The 19162-nt window shown below is 41.6% G+C and overlaps 1 protein-coding gene across 1 annotated transcript in view; it reads right to left on the reverse strand.

Annotated features, from left to right (window-relative positions):
• Nucleotides 1-472: 472 nt before the first annotated feature.
• The window catches only part of ATRX (ATRX chromatin remodeler), a 56121-nt gene continuing 37431 nt past the window's right edge, over nucleotides 473-19162 (reverse strand). The window contains exons 23-35 of the mRNA XM_053473439.1: nucleotides 18676-18809; nucleotides 18259-18350; nucleotides 17644-17811; nucleotides 16311-16463; nucleotides 14925-15025; nucleotides 13548-13656; nucleotides 13270-13447; nucleotides 12598-12792; nucleotides 7538-7687; nucleotides 3141-3272; nucleotides 2678-2773; nucleotides 2466-2594; nucleotides 473-909 (exon numbers count right to left, since the gene is read on the reverse strand). Coding sequence (XP_053329414.1) covers nucleotides 619-909; nucleotides 2466-2594; nucleotides 2678-2773; nucleotides 3141-3272; nucleotides 7538-7687; nucleotides 12598-12792; nucleotides 13270-13447; nucleotides 13548-13656; nucleotides 14925-15025; nucleotides 16311-16463; nucleotides 17644-17811; nucleotides 18259-18350; nucleotides 18676-18809 — 1928 coding nt within the window. The 3' untranslated portion in view covers nucleotides 473-618. The remainder of the gene's footprint in view (nucleotides 910-2465; nucleotides 2595-2677; nucleotides 2774-3140; nucleotides 3273-7537; nucleotides 7688-12597; nucleotides 12793-13269; nucleotides 13448-13547; nucleotides 13657-14924; nucleotides 15026-16310; nucleotides 16464-17643; nucleotides 17812-18258; nucleotides 18351-18675; nucleotides 18810-19162) is intronic.

The raw sequence follows: 19162 nt of genomic DNA on the forward strand, positions 1-19162 counted from the left end.
AGTCAGGTCGAGTCATGTTATATGCATGGATCCAAAGCAGTGTTTTGTACGGGTTCTGGTGAAGAGTGATGGCTTCTGCACCACAAAATTATGTTCACCCTTCTGCTGCACCAAAACATGTACCCTTGGTCTGATACAATGCCGCCGGGCACCTGTAAGGCCCCTTCTTCACTGGGTTGTAACCTTAGTGGATGTTATAAACTGCATGTAAGGTGCACTGGGCTAATAAGGAACAAATCTTCTGCATACCGATTAGCCTGCTTCTGAGGTGGCTTTGCAAGGTCAGAGGCAAAGGGGCATATAGATTTACATAAGAGAAGCTGGTATAATTACTGAAGGCGTGTTTTCATTGAAAACATGTCTCTTCTGCACTAAGGAAGCAAAAAAAGTTCATTGCAGCCCCTGTGGACTCATCTCGAACACCAACGTGTGAAAACTAAAAAACAAAAACTAAATGATTACACTGCAAAGCTTATACAGTTTGGCATTTAAGAAAAACCAAACGCCATTGCTTTTGTACAGCAAAGTTATGTCAAGCCATCGATTTCTACACAAAAAGGGAAAGGAAAAAAAGATCTCTATGATTGAAACAATCCATGTAAGGGTTCTAGTGCAATATCACATCTTTTTCACTTGAGAGCCTCCTGCACTTTTGTTTCTCATGGGCGGTGGGGCTCGTTGCAATGGATGCCCCTGCATCCCGGGTTGGTATATTCCTTGCAGGTTGATCTGCGAGAAGTTGGCTGCATTCAGTAGCATGGATGCAGGCTTTGGCAACATCATGCGACTGAGCGCAGCCTGCTGCTGAAATGCGATTTGTTGCTGCTGTTGCTGCTGTAACTGCTGCTGCTGGTTGAACTGCTGCTGCAACCTTCGGCTCATCAATATCCGCTGGACACAGCCAATTAACTGCACAGAAAAAAGGTTCAATTAAGCCAGTACCAACACCAAAGTATTTTCCTTTAGTGTGAATGACCCCACGGAAATATCTTTGCATTCATATAACTGTTTTCTTATAGAGCACCAAGGCAGGCTAGCCAGGCCCGTGTCTACACAATGCAAAACTGCTTTTTAGGAGGTGCCATTATGTTCTGAAGTTTTAATGTAAAAACAAAAGATAAAGTAAATTTAAACAGATTTTTTTTAATAAAACAGCATTTGCTGTCTGCAACAAAGAAGAGTGGAACAAAAGCGACTTCAGGAAATTCTAAACTAAAGAACACGGGGCTTCCATCTCAAATATCCAGAGGGAGGGAACAAAATAGTTTCTGCTCTGAAATCAATTAGTAAAGGGACACCCCACCAGATGGGAAAGCCATTAAACTTATCACCATCACTAATAGGCTAGTATCCAATGGACAAGGACTGTAAAGCGCCCTTTCAGTCAGCATGACCACGCGGTTAAGCCGTGTTCATGAGTTAAACATTGTATCCGTACAGAGCAAAGCCAAATTCACATTTATTTCACAGAGGTTTTGTTAGAGGGGGTTTTCCAATATAGTCACAAAAGGGGCAATTCCTCAGGCAGGACTGGGAAATGCTGAAACACAAGTGGAAACAGAAATGTAATGGTGGAGGAGTATTTTGATGAATGCTGTTGATCTGGCCAGCGTGGTAGAGAGGCCAGGACATTCCTACGCAATGCGGACTGAAATTAACTTGTAACCTGGTGACTGGAATGACTTTTAATTGAGTGAAGCCTGCAGCTGGAAATAGCCGTACAGGAAACACTGGCATTAACAATTCAAAGGGATTCCGCAGGAAGGATAATGCTTTATTTCTTTGGTAAAGACTCAACTACTGACAGTGCCAGAGTCTCTCGGAATGCACCCCGTTCTGCATGGACATGAGATAAAACATTAGGGGTGGAAGACCCATTCCAGGCCTTTTCAGTTGCTAAATCCATGGGTTCAGCATCTTTGGAATACTTATTTCTACACTGGTTCTTGGATAACTTTGGTCAAGTGCTTATCTAGCAATGGCAGGGAGAGCAACAACCAGGTGCATCCAAGACTGCATGACATGAATATGCAAGCAAGGAAGGAGACAAGCATTAACTTTCACGGCAGCACAGCTCTTAAAATGATATTTTAGCTGCCTTAAGCACAGCCTAGGTGTTAAGATATCTTATCCATAGTTCAAGAAAACAAATGACTTTACATTTCTGGTTATATATTGTCCTTCAAAGACATACTAATCTTATCCGATACTCCTACTCACAACTGTAAAACAAAGCCTGGGATTAAGAGTCTGCCTGTAAAGACTCTACTGAAAAGCTCTAAAGAAACATTAGCAATATTCAGTCAATAGCATGATTATGGTTAAAAAGTGATAGAGCATACATAGTTCCTGGGGGTATTACTACCCTAAGAAAAAAAACACACCGTTAATGCATTCCCAGAGTGGGTGCTACCTTAAACAACATTTTGATTAAGGGCCTAGTTCCTTCTAGGAAAAATAGTTACCATCTGCTGTTTGGTCAAGACATCGTTATAAATGGCCTCCCGCCTCTTGATTTCCAGCTCTTGGCTTGACTGTCTGCTCAGTGCCAAAGATTGAACCTGGGCCTCTGACAAGGTGGGATTTTCCTTCCACTGGGGAGGAGATATTACAGAAAGGTTAGTGAATAGCAGCACAGATATGCAGAGATAAAAACATTAACATTCAGACAGCGTACCACTGTTGCAATGATGTCATCCAACGGCTGGATTCGCGCCGACGCTATGTTATTGGTAGCTTCAACTACCTTTTCTCTCCCTTGGTTAATGAGATCCTATAAAAATACAAAAATGCAGGATGAGTGATCTAAAGTATAGAGAAAACTATACAAGTCTTTTAGCGAAAGGTTAATAGAACTACTAACACAGAACTCAGATTCTCTAGACTCAAGTAGTAATTATTCCTTGCAGCACTAGAGGGGGGAGCAACTCTTACCCGTGAAGTGCATACCCTCACTGAATGGGTTAAGTAAGGGAACAGCTGTAGAGTAAGACAAGCTATCAAATCACTTTTTGTCTTCAATGTATGTACGGCAGTTGTAAAATATAAAGATAAACCAGTCTCAGTGTAACTGCACTTGGTTGGGGAATCACTCTTTAATGGCCATACTTAATGCAATCTGTTTGGATTATACGACTTACCTCCAATTGCTGGTTAGTCAGAGAGGACAACGCTCCCAGGTTCAACGGCATGTAAGGAGACTGAGAGTTGAAATTCATTTGAGAATAGTTTGCCCCAGCCGCGACTGTCATGTTAAGGCGATTGGTCAAGCCCTTTGAAAGAAATACATGCAGATGCTAAGGTTTCATCAACTATATTACGTTGCTTCACCAAGCGTGCGAACAAATGTAATTAACAGAGGCATTTTAAGGAGAAAACAGTTGCTTAAACAGTATGTACGTAATGTGTAACCGAACAGCATGTACCTTTACTCTTGGCTCTGCACATAATCTGGGACTGGGATGTGCGGGGTAAGAAGGACACTAGTATTTACCACCGCTCATATTAAATACTGTTTAAAACAATGCAAAAAAAAAATGCTTAAAATGTCCATCAAAGTTAGATAAATGACTAGTCCCACACACTAGATTAATTATCCTATATATGCCTTTCAGATAAATCTCTCCCATCCCCTCTGAATGTTTTTGTGGCTGCCCTCATCAGTATGTACCGTATTGGCTCGAATATAGGCCGCACTTTTTTCCCCCACTTTAAGTTTTTAAAGTGGGGGTGCGGCCTATATTCGGGCTCTAGCGCCCGACGCCCGGGACATGCAGTCCCGGGCGCCGGGCAGGCAGCGGGGTTAAGATACAGATCCCCCGCAGCGGTGCAGGGGACCTGCATCCTTCTCCCCGATACGCTCAGACAGCCTCCCCTGCCAGCACTTCCCACGGGGGGGGGTGCCGGCACGGGAGGTTATCTAAGCGTTTTACCTCTGCCCCCCCCTCCTCGACTTACCGGAGCAGACTCCCGGGTGTCTTGCGGGGCCGGCGGGAGACATTTACGCAATACGCTCATGCAACTTCCGGTACCGGAAGTTGCATACGCGTATTGCGTACATGTCCCTCGCCGGCCCCGCAAGACACCCGGGAGTCTGCTCCGGTAAGTCGAGGAGGGGGGGGCAGAGGAGGACAGCGGCAGCGGATCGCGGGGAGGGAGGACAGCGGCAGCGGATCGCGGGGAGGGAGGACAGCGGCAGCGGATCGCGGGGAGGGAGGACAGCGGCAGCGGATCGCGGGGAGGGAGGACAGCGGCAGCGGATCGCGGGGAGGGAGGACAGCGGCAGCGGATCGCGGGGAGGGAGGACAGCGGCAGCGGATCGCGGGGAGGGAGGACAGCGGCAGCGGATCTCGGGGAGGGAGGACAGCGGCAGCGGATCTCGGGGAGGGAGAACAGTGGCAGCGTATCTCGGGGAGGGAGGACAGAGTGGCAGCATGTTTTTTGGTGCTTTTTTAAAGAAAAAAAACTTTTTCTTTAAAAAAGCACCAAACTTTTAGGGTGCGGCCTATATACGGGGGCGGCCTATATCCGAGCCAATACGGTATGTAAAATTAAAATCAAAGGGAATAATACCAAGCCCATGCCCCAAACTGAACCTCACACTGTTTTGGTGGTTTTGATGTAAAATGTATAACACATGTATACATCACTGCCGGGGCCATACTTGTCTAACGTAACAACCGAAATCCTACTGCATGCCGATGGACAGTGGTTAACGCCATTAAAGAACAATGTGCTACAGGCTTAAAGCTGCTCCTGCAGTCTGTCGAAATGATCATTGAAAAATTATATTGGCAACATCCTGCAGGGACGGTAAAAGTATCACCTGATGTAGACTAGTATGACGGTGGCAAAATGACAGTGTGCAGGGAATTTAGAAACCCCATAGCCTCCCTCTCTTTGAACCATCGATACGCAGCAGACTATATGCGGTCCCAATCAGTTCAAGGACTCACAGCAGGTAAAAGATAAAGCTAGAGAAATACAAACTCATTGGCAGTAAATCACTATACGTTTGATCTACAATTGGATAAAAAGCCTTACATAGTAACATAGTATTTTGAAAAAAGACATAATCCAGCCTATAAAACAGATGATAAACATCAACTGGAACAGATGGCGAAGTGAGTCAAGAGGTGTTTCTCGTTTCATCAGGTTGTGTCAGGTCAAAGACAAATCAACTTCAAAACAAACTTTGGGCTGTTGGGTGCTGTATATTCCATAAAGCTTTTATTTTTAAGTGAAATGTTCCTTTTTGATGGGCTTTAATATCATCTTGCTTTGGAAAGTTCTTTAAAATATACCCACTGGCCACATGAGGGAAGCTACTCGCAACTAGGGCTGCAACTAACGATTATTTTAATAATCGATTAATCGGCCGATTATTTTTTCGATTAATCGATTAATCGGATAAAAAAAACAATATGCAAATTTTTCGTTTATTTAAAAGAATTTAATGAACTGGATGTTAAAAAACAACTTAAAATTTACATTAACATTCTTATTTTGTTATGATGTAATAAAAACAATATTTTCAAAGTACAAGAACCCAAACACAATATTTATGAAACAAAATAACCCCAAACATTCTGAAAAGAGGTGGACTATTACTGTTCAAGAAACTTTGCCCCAGCACTTTGCACTTTGCACCCAGCACTTTGCACCCAGCACTTTGCACCCAGCCCTGGCACTTTGCACCCAGCCCTGGCACTTTGCACCCAGCACTTTGCACCCAGCACTTTGCCCCAGCCCTGGCACTTTGCATCCAGCACTTTGCACCCAGCATTCAGCACTTTGCACCAGCACTTTGCACTTTGCACCCAGCCCTGGCACTTTGCACCCAGCACTTTGCACCCAGCCCTGGCACTTTGCACCCAGCACTGGCACTTTGCACCCAGCACTTTGCACTGTGCCCCTGCACCCAGTCTCTAACTCTGCCCTGCACCCAGCCCTGCCCCCACATTCTGCCCTGCCCCCACACTCACACTCTGCCCTGCACCCACTCTGCCCTGCACCCACACTCACACCCTGCCCTGCATCCCCACCCCCACTCTGCCCTGCACCCAGTCTCCCACTCTGCTCTGCACCCACACTCACACCCTGCATCCCCACCCCCACTCTGCCCTGCACCCAGTCTCCTGCCCTGCACCCCCCACCCCCACTCTGCCCTGCACCCCCACCCCCACTCTGCCCTGCACCCCCACCCCCACTCTGCCCTGCACCCACACTCACGAACCGCTCTGTGCGAATGGAGCCACTCGCACAGAGCGAACCTCCGCGAGCGTTCCCCGCTTCTGCTACACGCTCTGCAGTCTCCGCCTTCTTTTAGCTACGTGACGGATGTGACGCGTTCCGGAGGTAAGTATTCTTCATGTCTATGTGCACGGATCGCACAGAGCGAACCGCTCTGTGCGAATGGAGCCACTCGCACAGAGCGAACCGCTCTGTGCGAATGGAGCCACTCGCACAGAGCGAACCGCTCTGTGCGAGTGGAGCCACTCGCACAGAGCGAACCGCTCTGTGCGAGTGGCTCCATTCGCACAGAGCGATTCGCTCTGTGCGATCCGTGCACATAGACATGAAGAATACTTACCTCCGGAACGCGTCACATCCGTCACGTAGCTAAAAGAAGGCGGAGACTGCAGAGCGTGTAGCAGAAGCGGGGAACGCTCGCGGAGGTAAGTAAAAGGAGCCGAGTGCTCCAACAACGAATTGATCACTCGATTAATCGATAACGGAAATCGTTATCGATGATTTCCGTTATCGATTATTATCGATTTTATCGATTCGTTGTTTCAGCTCTACTCGCAACCAAGACGCAAGCAGTGCTACACAGAAGCCAGTCATTGAAATCAGAATTGGAAACTGGGGGCTTTTAAAAGGGACAGTTTACTGTCCACGGCAGCCCTTGTAAAGAAGAATGCATTTTGAAGAACATGCATTCTTCCAAAATAAAAAACACACATATACACTGAGGTCTGATCAGAGCCCGGCCTGCGGAGCCAGAGCTGATCAACCAGCAGGGCATTTGGGGGAGCATAAAAATCCCCCCTATGCATTTGTAAAACGGATAACAAGAATCTTTTAAAGGACCACGCAGCTATGATACGCATTAAAGTGCATATGATAGAGGGAGCATCCGCTTTATGATGTTGGGTTCTTTCCCTTCAGCCCTATTTAAAATAAAATGCAGAAAGGAAGTATTTTCTGTTTAAATGCGGATACATCTACCGCCTCTTGTGTTTATACCCCATCTCACTTATTACCCAAGGTAATGTTTGGTTTATGCTTGGAAAGATTACTATTTTTTGAAATTAGGAATAATACAGAATGATTTCACAGAGGAAATTTAATTTTGTTAAGCGACAGGAGGACAACAACTTCCAGACTTGAACTTGTATAAGTAGCCCTAAATCTTACTCTGCATTAAGAATACCAGTTTAGAACAAGGAGTGCTCCTGTTATTTAACAGCCAGTGCCATGATGTTAATAGAAGATAAATAAAATTATACAAGTAAGCCTTGTGCATAGAGCTAACCTTCTTCTCTGCTTCATACTCGTCCCATGCTGCCTTTCTGTCTTCTTCAGTCAGAGCCTCCTCTTCTTTGTGGTCCAGGAGGGAGTCGTGTTCATGGTAGGTCACTATGTGCTCCTTCATGACTTGCAGCAGCTCAGCAAGCACCGTATCCTGAGAAGGGACAAGAACATAAGTGTCCTTAATATGTTTTCAGACAGACGTAGAGGTGATAGAGATGTCCTGCTACTGGCCTTGATATCTAGCCTAAGAAAACAAAATATTACCTAAAAAAGTAAATATTTATATATTAATTAGTGTGTTCAGTCTAATTATTACAGATGCATTTAATAAGAGGCATGTATATACTTCAAATACGGGATACATCTTCAAAACCCAAAAGGTATAGAGACTTTTACAAGGAATACCCACACAATATAATCTGTGTGCCTGACTGTTACAAAACTAAAAGGACTACACGCAGATGTAAAGTTACTCAACGCAGATGTAACAGTTATATATTTAACAGCATACCTATCTAATATTAATCCATCAATATTTCCAAGACATTTCAAGACAAAAAACAACCCAAAAAACTGAATGCATCTCAACTACACCCAAATATCTATTTTTGTATGAAAGATACAGAATTTGCAATGTTTCACGCGTTATCCAAGAATCCAAGCCGGTATCTCCTGGACTCGCACCAAATCCACTAGCCCGGCACTCTCGAAGGAAGAAGATTGTTTCAATTTGCTGCCATGTGCCAACTAGCTGTCAGTACAACGGTGAACATAATAAACATATGGAATGAAACATATTATTGATCTCTTTAGGGAGCATATATTTTAGTGCCATAACTTATGTTCAGCCCGTCCTTGAGATTGTTAAACTTACTGTCTCTAATTATCAAAATATATCATTCAACAAGACTAAGGTTCGGCCTGGGCAATGAAACAAGAGATTGCAAAATCAAGCAAAGGGCTTGATAATCGTCTTCGTTCTTATACAGGTAGGCATGAAGACTCTGGCCTGCAACATATACCTTATGTATTTTATTATTGTGAAAAGGCAGATCTATAGCACACAAAAATACACAAACAGCTTTATTATTAGAAACCACAATTACCACTGAAGTAACGTTATCAGCCCCTCTGATCTCTGTTGCACAACGGGCTTGGCATTTTTATTACATTTCTGAAATTGGTGATAAGCTGCCAACTCACTATTATAAAACAAGTCATGTATAATCTGCCAGCCCCAGGGAAGCGAGCCAAGATTAGTACATATGTTAATTGAGTCTGGCCGAGTATTCGAATTTAAAGACTTATATATGCTATTTGGAATCCAATAAAACGAAGATGATTTCTGGAGGTTTAATATGGCTGCTTGCTGGCTTCGCGGTTAGGGAAACAGATACAAGCACCCTGAAATTACTGGACCCAAAATGGGTCTTTGCTGTAATCGTCTTGTATCATATAAGGCACGTACGACGTCAGCTCAGGCCAGTACTGCCCCTTCGGGTCCAAAGGCCGCCCTACAAAGGACTATACTCAACTCTCACAAGTGCTTCATTTCCTATAGGTACAGGTTTGAAAACAAACTCAGGGGTAACCATGTCAACGGCATGCAAGTTTTCCTCCTCTTCTGCCTCACATAACAAAATGCAACTTGGCACACATTACTAGGCTCTCAACTGACAATACAAATACGACACCTACAAAAAGCAAAACAGAAAAAAAGTTTATATTACGGGAACCAGCATCTTAAAACATGAGCTGCAGGAATTCGGAACGCATCGGGTAACTAAAGATGGACTAAACACTGCATTAATATAAAAACCCAATATATTCAAAGTTGTAGATTTGACTACGACAAACTCACGACTGCATCAGGTGCGCCTCCACATCTCACCATGGAAGAAACAGGAAAGCAAAATTAAGATTAAACGCAACCCTGAAATCTACAAGCTTCCCAGAAACCATCAAAGCTACCATGTTAAATGTTAATCTATTCCACACAAGTCAAATAACACTTTAAGGTAAAATAATCTGCAGAATGCCTGTCATGTTTTATTTATCGTATGATAATAAAGACAAAACTGGCACTGAATGTTTTTATAGGTGTTAAAATGATCAGTAAGCTGGCAGCTCTGCCAAATGTTCTTGCCGACGGGTACCGAAGACACAAAAAACCCAGGTGTATTATATCAGATAAGCGAGATTTCTCTGAATTCTGCTGCGCTACTTTATAAGAGCCAGCACAAGAGATGTGCTCGAGCTCAATAGATACACAGAGAACTTTGCTGAACTGCGTACAAGTAATATACAACTTAAACAAAACTCAGAGCTTTCTAGTAAGCTCTTTCATACGCATTCTTCAAAGTGGGAAAAAACCCATGTACCAGACCTAAAAGATGCAGCTGCCCTTACCTGAAATGAGCGGTACACGAGACATGCATGTCGGGGCAGACTTCCATTGCATCTGCTGCGCCAGCGCTGTATCTGACCAGCGGTAAGTATAATATGTGCCGGGAGACAGGACTCCTTTAGTCATCGGCAACAAATGCGGCAGGGGATAAAAGGACGCCGCATCTACATAATAGTAATATAATAATAATAGTCCTCAATACCCTGGTACCCTACACAGCAAGAGGTTTTATCTCTCATATGTAACTAATGCTGGAAGGCACCAACAAATGCAAATGTGTGCCTGCTTCGTAAATACGCAAGCACTGTATATCTGAAAGTACTTAGAGACACTCAAGACCGTCATATACTTTAACATAACTGCTTTGTTAGAGCGGCTGTATGGGGCACCGGACTGCCCCATTTAAGGAAATCTGGAGAATTACTGCCCCATTTCCTTGGTGAAAATTCGGTATTCTTGTTTCTTTGTTGATCGACCAATTTTGTAACAGATTCTTATAAAAATGTAGCATGTGCTAATGTATTGTTGGAATCAAAACTAATCGCATTCAGGATCATCTCACCCCTTATTAACTGCTCTCCAAAAAAGGGTATTCACTCAAATAATACAAACTGGGGCTAAGGACTAAACAGCACCTGTTGTTATTAAGCCCTGTATTAGACAGCATTAACCACAGACAAAGTTTTTTTCGAAGGTGGTCATGAGCACAAATACTGCTCGAGTCATTCTTTGCCCACAATAGTGGAAAAATGGAATAAACGCAGGACACAGGAAGAGTAATTAGAGACGAGATCCCCCCATCTTGCCCGGTAGACATTGCAAATAATGCAAGACTAAATATTACGGCATTTCTTGCTGGCAAAAGGTACATCATTGAAGTTTACAGTATGAACTAAAGCGGGAGTTTGCAAGAACGTTCTGGTTTCAACTATTACGTCATTTCTAATTCCTGCATTACAAAGGGCTAACCAGTGAGATTTCTTGAAACACCTTGGAACTATTACACAGGGCCATTTGGGGTTAACCCCCCCCAAAAAGTCCTTAAGCGACAAAGAAATCTTTGGGAAACCCTTTAAATTTGAACAATTAATGAAAGAGCACATGCAAGTGCAATTGTAGATCTTAAAAAGATTAGCTATTGGAAAAAGATAAGAACGACTGACAAATCACAAATTAAGGCCAATAAATTGAATAATCAAATGGCAGTTGTTATTTTCCAGCCTGCCTCCGCATGATGAGCCAAGTTCCCAATCTCCGGAACTAGCACAGCGGCAGCGGTATCGCGCAGACCTATTATTGGATAGATATTTAAACCTAATTGAGCATGCCCCCCCACACACTCCTGTCCATGTAGGCACACAAAGATTTACCATACAGAAAATGTTCTGTTGTAAAAGATTGAGGCGAAATCATACTTGTCTGGATCACCGTCACGTCTAAGAAAAAAAAAGATGAATAGAATACCTAACATAATTTAAGAAACGTAGGTAAAACATTGCTAAGAAAAATGTACTTCATCGTATACGCAGCTAAGAACGGGGAAGAAAGCGCCTCTCTCGTCTGTCTAAGCTGTATTTCTCTTGCTGTAGCAACATTAATTTGCTCCTTAACCAGCTGCAAGGTCATTGTTGGTGGTCTGCTCCAAAAAAAAATCATTAACGGGAGAGGGGGTAGATAACGGGTCCCTACAACACAGCCAGTTAAGAAGTTAAAAAAAAATCTTTTGTTTACTTCATTAAACCTTATCTTGCAAGCCTAAATATGATCTCCAAGGTACGACATCTCATCAATCTCTCCATGAAAAGGGACGTGTTCCCACTCTGAAGGAAAAAGCCATTATTCTACCGTGTAAGTCACCTAATATTCACGTCAAGCTTCAGTTCACACTGGATGGCGTTCTTTTTCTGTGGGAAAGATCTATGTTGGATAACTGCATGGTTGAAGGGAAGGGGAGGAGGGGTAACAGGAGACGGTACTGGGTTACCTTTCAAAGAATCTCAAGTGAAAAGGAAAGAATTACTCTGAATAAGCAGAGCTGCAAGTTGCAATACATCTCTACTTTTCATTGGACAGATGAAGGTTTTTGGTATTTAACAATCATGCCTGAAACAAACTTACTTCTGATGCCTATTAACAAAAGGTTTTCAATTAAGTGCTACCAAAACCATACCAAACGCACTGAAACCCTCCCCGTCCTTTGAATAAGCTGGCTAAGCAAGAACAGAACTGTCCATCCACACACACTGGGAGGTTCCAAATGCCCAAGTTGCATAAAACGTTTGTGTGTGTGTGTGTTATGACGTGATGTCAATGAGAACAAAGCGATGCCCAGGACACAGGTACATCCCCAAGAAAGCTGGGTTCCTGATCAACTGTGTGGTTGCAGGTTGTGGCCATAGGTCCTTACAGAGCAGCAGTATGTGTAATGTTAGAGAACACATGCAACGCTACAAATATTAAAGTCACATGTGGGGAAAAAACTACACATTTCCTTAACAAAACAGAAAAAGCGGTAAGCAAACAAATGAATAATAAGACGTTAAACAGTAAATATTTATATGGTCGCTTCTAGTGCAGGTAAAGTTTAAGAAATCTCTTGGAAAAGGCAGAGGTGTTTCAGCACTAGACAGCATGGGCATCACTGCCCCTTTTACCTTGGGCAGCATCGGGGTCTCCCGCTTTTTCTTTTTTTCAGAGTTTGTGTCATCCAATAAATCTGGCTCAAATGCGTAAAGTTCAGTTAGCTCATTCATTGTGAAGTGCCGCTCAATTTGCTGTTGATCAACAACTCTGAATGACAACGATTGCTTGGTAACCTGTCTGTCATAAATCTTCTCTTCCATGGTACCCTGTTAAAGGAGCACAAAAACAAAAATCCTCAATCCAAAAGATTAGCCAATATAAGAAATGACCTGCCAGTTCTAACAATCAAACTAAAAGCCAATACGTTCAAAGACATGTTCATCTTATGCATTCCTGAGTTTCCAGGTATTTACTGTCCTTTATGCACACAACTTCTATAGTAAATAATGAGATTAAAATAGACAGTTTTGCAAACATCATTTCCTTCAGACAAGAAAAAAATCAGTTTACGTGAAATAAAGCTATTTCCAAACCTGTGCAATTCAAAAAGATTGCCAAAGGCTAGCTCTGCTAGGTACAACTAGCTCTACTATAGCACTTTTAAATGTGTAAAAAGGGTACATTGATGTTATAATTTAGCAGACTGATTAAAGGAATTATTTGTGCCTTATTTACACAATTGGGGTGGTAAGAGCTCACATGGACAGATTTATACATTTTAATAAACCTAATTCTTTACATACCTGTGCCAAAAACCTATAAACAAACACAGGCTTGTTCTGCCCAAATCGATAAACCCTGAAGATACTCTGAATATCATATGATGGGTTCCATGAGGCATCAAAGATAATCACACGATTAGCAGCCACAAGATTTATGCCAAGGGATCCTGCCTTTGTAGAAATGATGAACAGACGGCCTCTGGCAAGATGAAAGCGGAGAGAAGAAAGGCAAACGTTTACGCAGAACAGTCAAAAGGAACACTGGGCAGCTGTTATTTGCAACACAAGACTCCTTTTACCTCACATTGGTCTCATCATTGAACTCCTCTGCCCATTTTTTCCGTGTCTGAGCCGTGGTCGACCCATCTAAACGGTAGTAGTCAATATTTCTAAACCACTTTCCTTCACCTAGGAAGATAAAAAAAAAATACAGAACTTTTGCAAAGGCTGAGCAAGCGATTTGATGATGTTCAACAGCGGAAGGTTGAAGAGAATCGCTAACCATTTTGTGTTCAAGTGATTGTTATCTAGGTATCAGAGAACAAGCAGTAGAGTCTCAATGCCTAAACTCTCTCATCGAAACAGTAGCCCAGTGACTTAATGTTGGCTTGCAACGACAGAATTAAGGGCAAACCTACACTTAACACAGGGCTCAACAAACCCTGGGTGTGAGGTCGCCATGGTGACTAGAAATCATTTCCTGGCGCCAAAGGTTTTTTTGTAGGTCAAGAGGGAGCACTGGCCAGGAACACATGAGCATAGGGCGCGAGCATGTGTCACTGCGAGGTGTGCGTGGACGTCAGCATATAAATGTTAGCATGTGTCAGTTACCTCACGATGTTATAGTGGGTAAGCGTATGGTTGTAGCACGAGTGCGTGTGTGTCAGTAGTTGGTTTTAGCGTGTGCGTGTGGACGTCAGCATACAATCTTGGCATACGTAAATTACTTCATGATGTTATAGTGGGTAAGCGTTTGGTGGTAGCATAAGTGTGTGTGTCAGTATTTGGTTTTAGTGTGTATGCGTGGACGTCAGCATATAATGTTAGCATGTGTCAGTTACCTCATGATGTTATAGTGGGTAAGCGTTTGGTGGCAGCACGAGTGTGTGTCAGTATTTGGTTTTAGCATGTGTGTGTGTGTGGATGTCAGCATATGAGGTTATCATGAGTGTCAGGAATGACCCTAAGGTTACTGGCACCTAGAAGATGGTGAGAAGGAGTAGGAGACTGCTTGACAGACTTATCATTGATACGTATTTGCCACATTTTAATGTATTAATAAATACTTAATTTCTGTTATTTATTACACAGTGATATCTTTAGAATAGGACATTTATTTTGCATGAATATATATGTATTATATTAAGGGTACATATGATGGAGCATCATAGACAGAAAATAAAAACATGTTTGAAAAAACAGCTCTTACATATTTTGCTGGCTCCTACAAATTTGACATAACGATTATTGTATCCGTTTAAAAAAAAAAAAAACAACCCATACAGTAAAGAATTCTAGGCACTATAGAACAATGCAGAAAAGTTGTTTTAGGGCTAAAATATTAAATTGGCTATCAATTTATTAGTACCGTTTGACCTTTCATGAAAGGAAAGCAACAAAAATACAACATGGAAAAAAAACAGCATAAAAAATATTTTATAAAACCTATTACATACCTTTATAAATAGTGGGCTTATCTTCTGGGGACGTTCCGTTAGCGAATTGCAAGAAATCTTCTATCAAATCCAAAGATATGAGGGACTGGCTGAACACTAAGCTAAAATGTATATATCAGAAACAAAAGTTATTTTAGCCGAAATAGATTTATTAGAGATTTCATGTATATAGCGACTTGACACATGGCACCCATACACAACACTTGTAACAAGAGCTCTGCTGACACAGGGTTTGAGTGATGGCTTTAAAAAGGCCATAGGTCATTCCTAAGGGCAAACAAGGTGCAACTACAGGTTATTCTTAAAAGCAGGCGCGGAGGCATGATAGTGATCTGGGAAATGCAACTACTCAATCTAGCTCTTATTTAGGAAGTGATTTTAATCAAAACAATCTAGACAAACTTTAAAAGGAAATCCGTCATGTCTTTGTTGTAGTTCTAAATATACTTCCATGACCCGATGTTTATTAAAGCGGCAGTTCAATGTCCAATACAGACCCACTAAGGAAGAATTTCTTATCGAAGTACTTGGATATGTATTCTTTATCATTCTTCCTTTGAGGAAGAGGTGTGGTATATGTTAATGAAAGGTATATGCTACAAATCCCCAAACATTAGTATTGAGGGGGATCATCGGCTCTTATCAGAAGTCGGAAAAGCTGCACATATGGGTCATATTTTAATCACGAGGGATTTTAATTACCCAGACATTGACTGGAATACTGAAAACGTAGGTTTAGCAAAGGTCTGTTTTGTAACCGGTTAACCCCATTCAGTACTGAGGGTTTTTTGTAGCCGAGACAGTATTTTTTTCAGTTTTAAAATATGTTGGTTTAATCAAGATTCCCCTTTTCATGTTTAATGTACCCATACAGATTAGACATCTTCTTTAGGACAAGCATGGCTTTGAACATTAAATGCAAGAAGACAACATGTTGCAGAAGGCCATAACCACATGACATCCATGTGAGTTAAGAAACATCCAATGTTATGGGTTTCTTTGCAAAATAAGTACACATATGATAGCACATTGCATTTAAAAAAAAAAACATATTATATATACTAATGGTGTTTGTGATTTTGCTCAGGAGCGATTACACAAAGACCTCGATTTGTGTTGTGGAATTCCTCCATAGCGAGGCATTTCAGCAGCCCTGACAGAGCAGAGCTCAGGAGGCGATCAATGATTGCTTTCTAAGCTTGTTTATCCCCATGACACGCCAGGCACGTCATTGGTACTTTATTGTATCTCTTTTTTGTGATGTAACTGGCACATCAGTCATTAAGGGGTTAATATTTAAATATGGTCATATGGAACCTAGAAAATAAAAGCATGCGCATTACAAATGAATACATAACAGCAAACATATATAGCTACATAACTCACACTTTGTCTCCTAGCTCTTCTGCCATGCGTAGAATCTCAAAGAGAAGCATCATTTTCCCGGAGTGTTCCATGATATCAGCATCTGCTTCCGTTACAAATTCTTTATACCAGTCTGCGGCTGGGCTACCAGGGTTGGATGCAGCTGGGGCTTTGCCAGTGGGAGGGAAAAAAACAAATAAAGGTAAAGAAAAGCGGCTCATTTGAAGGTTGTACATGCACTGCTTTCAGATCTGGAACTTTGAGTGTTATCAAACAAAAGAGAAAGGTTAAAAAGTAATAAAATCTAAGCGTTTGTCTCCAATTACATTGATAGGCTTTCTATCAAGTTTGGTGGAATTCGGCAGCTTCGTAGACATTAATGTTTAACTACCGAGGTTACAATTAGCTAAACTTTGGCAGACATTTACCAAGTAGGAAATTATCTGTGGTCAATAATCACATGCCCCGCTAACACTATAATGGGAAGTAATAAGTATACATAAAATTATCTTACTCTTAACTTCTACTTATTTCTGATTACTGCTTTCCTAACCTAGGAGTTTAAAAAGTTGTGTTTATTCTGTGCATCGTGGAAAGCTGGTCTCCAAAAAACACTCGAGCTCTACATGGAGCGGAACACGGAAAAAGGTTTTTCTGCTAAACTGCAGATTGAAGAACTTTTGGAAGCAGCAGCAGCGCACAACGTAGAAAATCACAAATACAAATCACGTGGTCATCATGGCTGAGGAGCATAACTTCAAATTCAAAGATAGCAACTTCATTCACTAGCTCTAGGTGTGAATTCAACATTGATTTTTTAACCTGATTTTACTAAACGGAGAATAATGAGACTGTGCCAGAAGACATCAACAGGAACATCACTTGAATTTTTTTTTTGGCAATCTGACCCCAGGCCAATGCAATTTAGACTAAGGATGGAGAGTTACTAAGAAAGTTTCCACAAGATTAGGTTAGCAACAAAATACGGAGACAGCAAAAGTCTTGACTACTGTTTGCACAGCTGAAAAAAATAACCATTTAAAAAAATAAAACTACCCAAGCATTTTCATACTACATCGTGTGTGATGAACTAAAATGAAAAGCAATTAAAGCGCTGCTAATTAAACATTCTGCCATACTGAGAACCTTTTAGACAAGCTAACATTCCATGTTACCAACAGGCTATATTGTTTGGATGGCACCAATGGATCATATCTTGGTTCAACTGCTATAAAAATACTTGGCACAAAGCAATGTTCAGGTATTATCTTAAAAATTCCTTTATGTCTGATCACGAGTACTTTAATGATGTGCTGAACAGCCCAACTTCTTTAAAGTTCGGGACTTCTACTCACTTTCTTCTACTTTAAGCGATGAACTGTTGGTAACAGCATCAGCCGTGGAATCCTTCCCGTTCCCACCCCGTGATCTGGAATTCCAAACTTTAATGACCTCTACATCATTGTCACTTTCCTCTTCACTAGAGCTGCTATCGTGCTTGCCTTTTCCTTTCGTTTTTTTCCTAGAAAACAAAACATCGCTTTATTAAAAAAGTTCCAGTGGAACCATTTTCATTTTTTTTTTTTAAATGCACAAACAAAAAAAATAAAAATTACAAAATTAAAAGTGCATAAAGGAAAAACCCAGAAAAACAAATCGCTTCATCAATTTAATTCAGATGTTGGCAGAACATAAAGCCACGAATAAGATTGGTTGGAATTTAGCTCTGATTGTTTGACTAATTCCTGGTGATCTTTTACATTACGTTATTGTTAAGTGATTTTCTGGCAGAAGACAATAAACAAAAATAACCATTCTGGTAGGTAGAATGCTTTCCAGCAGAGGCCAACGTTGCTCATAATTAAAACACTTTCCACCAATTGTAGTCATAAAAGTCAAATCATTCAAATAAGGTCGCGACAGAATCCATGTGAAACCCTTTAAACCCCAGGATTGTCAACTGGCTTACTTTACAACTTCCTCCTCAGAACTTAGGGTCATAGAAGACTCCTCGGAGTCAGATGCTATGAACTCATCCATGCTGTCTTCATCAAAATAGCCCTGTAAAAGAGACACTTGTGACGTCACTGATATGGATTATTTAAAGGCAAGCAATGTCATTTTAAATTGAAGTCTGTTCAAACATCTGTTTAAGTCACTTGGAAAACGCCTGGCTGACATCTCAAATAAAACTTTAAAATTGGGCATACATCTTTAAATATAAAGGCGCATGATCAGAGATCAAAGGGAAGCAGGCAAATCTATAGCAATTTACTCGCAAAAGAAAAAAAAAATCCATTATTTCACTGAAATTCAACCCACTATTTGGCATAGATTTTTGGGGAAACATTCAGACAAAAATATGCAGTCTGATATCTGTCTTTACCTTATTTTCTTTGCTAATATAGTCCAGCTGCAAACACCAAGGGTGAGTCCAGATTCTGCTTAAAACTTGGAAATCCTGGAAAAGCTTTGTTCCAGACTTGCCCCGGACTCCTCCTTCAGCGCTTGCACCAACACCTGTTCATGCAAACGTTTAATAGGGTTAACACCAAGCTGTCATTTTTGTATTAACGCCCATGATATGCAAGTCAAGGAGCATATTATAGGGGGTCCCATTAAAAATAATAAACACAAGTTTATATGAGAAATCCGTGGTAAAGCTCTAGCCACCACAGGATTGAAACCCATTTCTAATAACTCAAATACCCAGAAGTTTTCGGACTCTGTATTATAGAAGATTGACCGGCTCAGCCCCCTCGTACATAGTCTGATCTAAAAAAACAAAAATGTATTCAGGGGCGGTGAGCTTGACAAGTGTTCATTTCAGGAAAACCTAACCAAATTTTCCTTGTCATGACCATTCTGTGCCA

The sequence above is a fragment of the Spea bombifrons genome, chromosome 8 (assembly GCF_027358695.1).
Source record: "Spea bombifrons isolate aSpeBom1 chromosome 8, aSpeBom1.2.pri, whole genome shotgun sequence".
NCBI lineage: Eukaryota > Metazoa > Chordata > Amphibia > Anura > Pelobatidae > Spea > Spea bombifrons.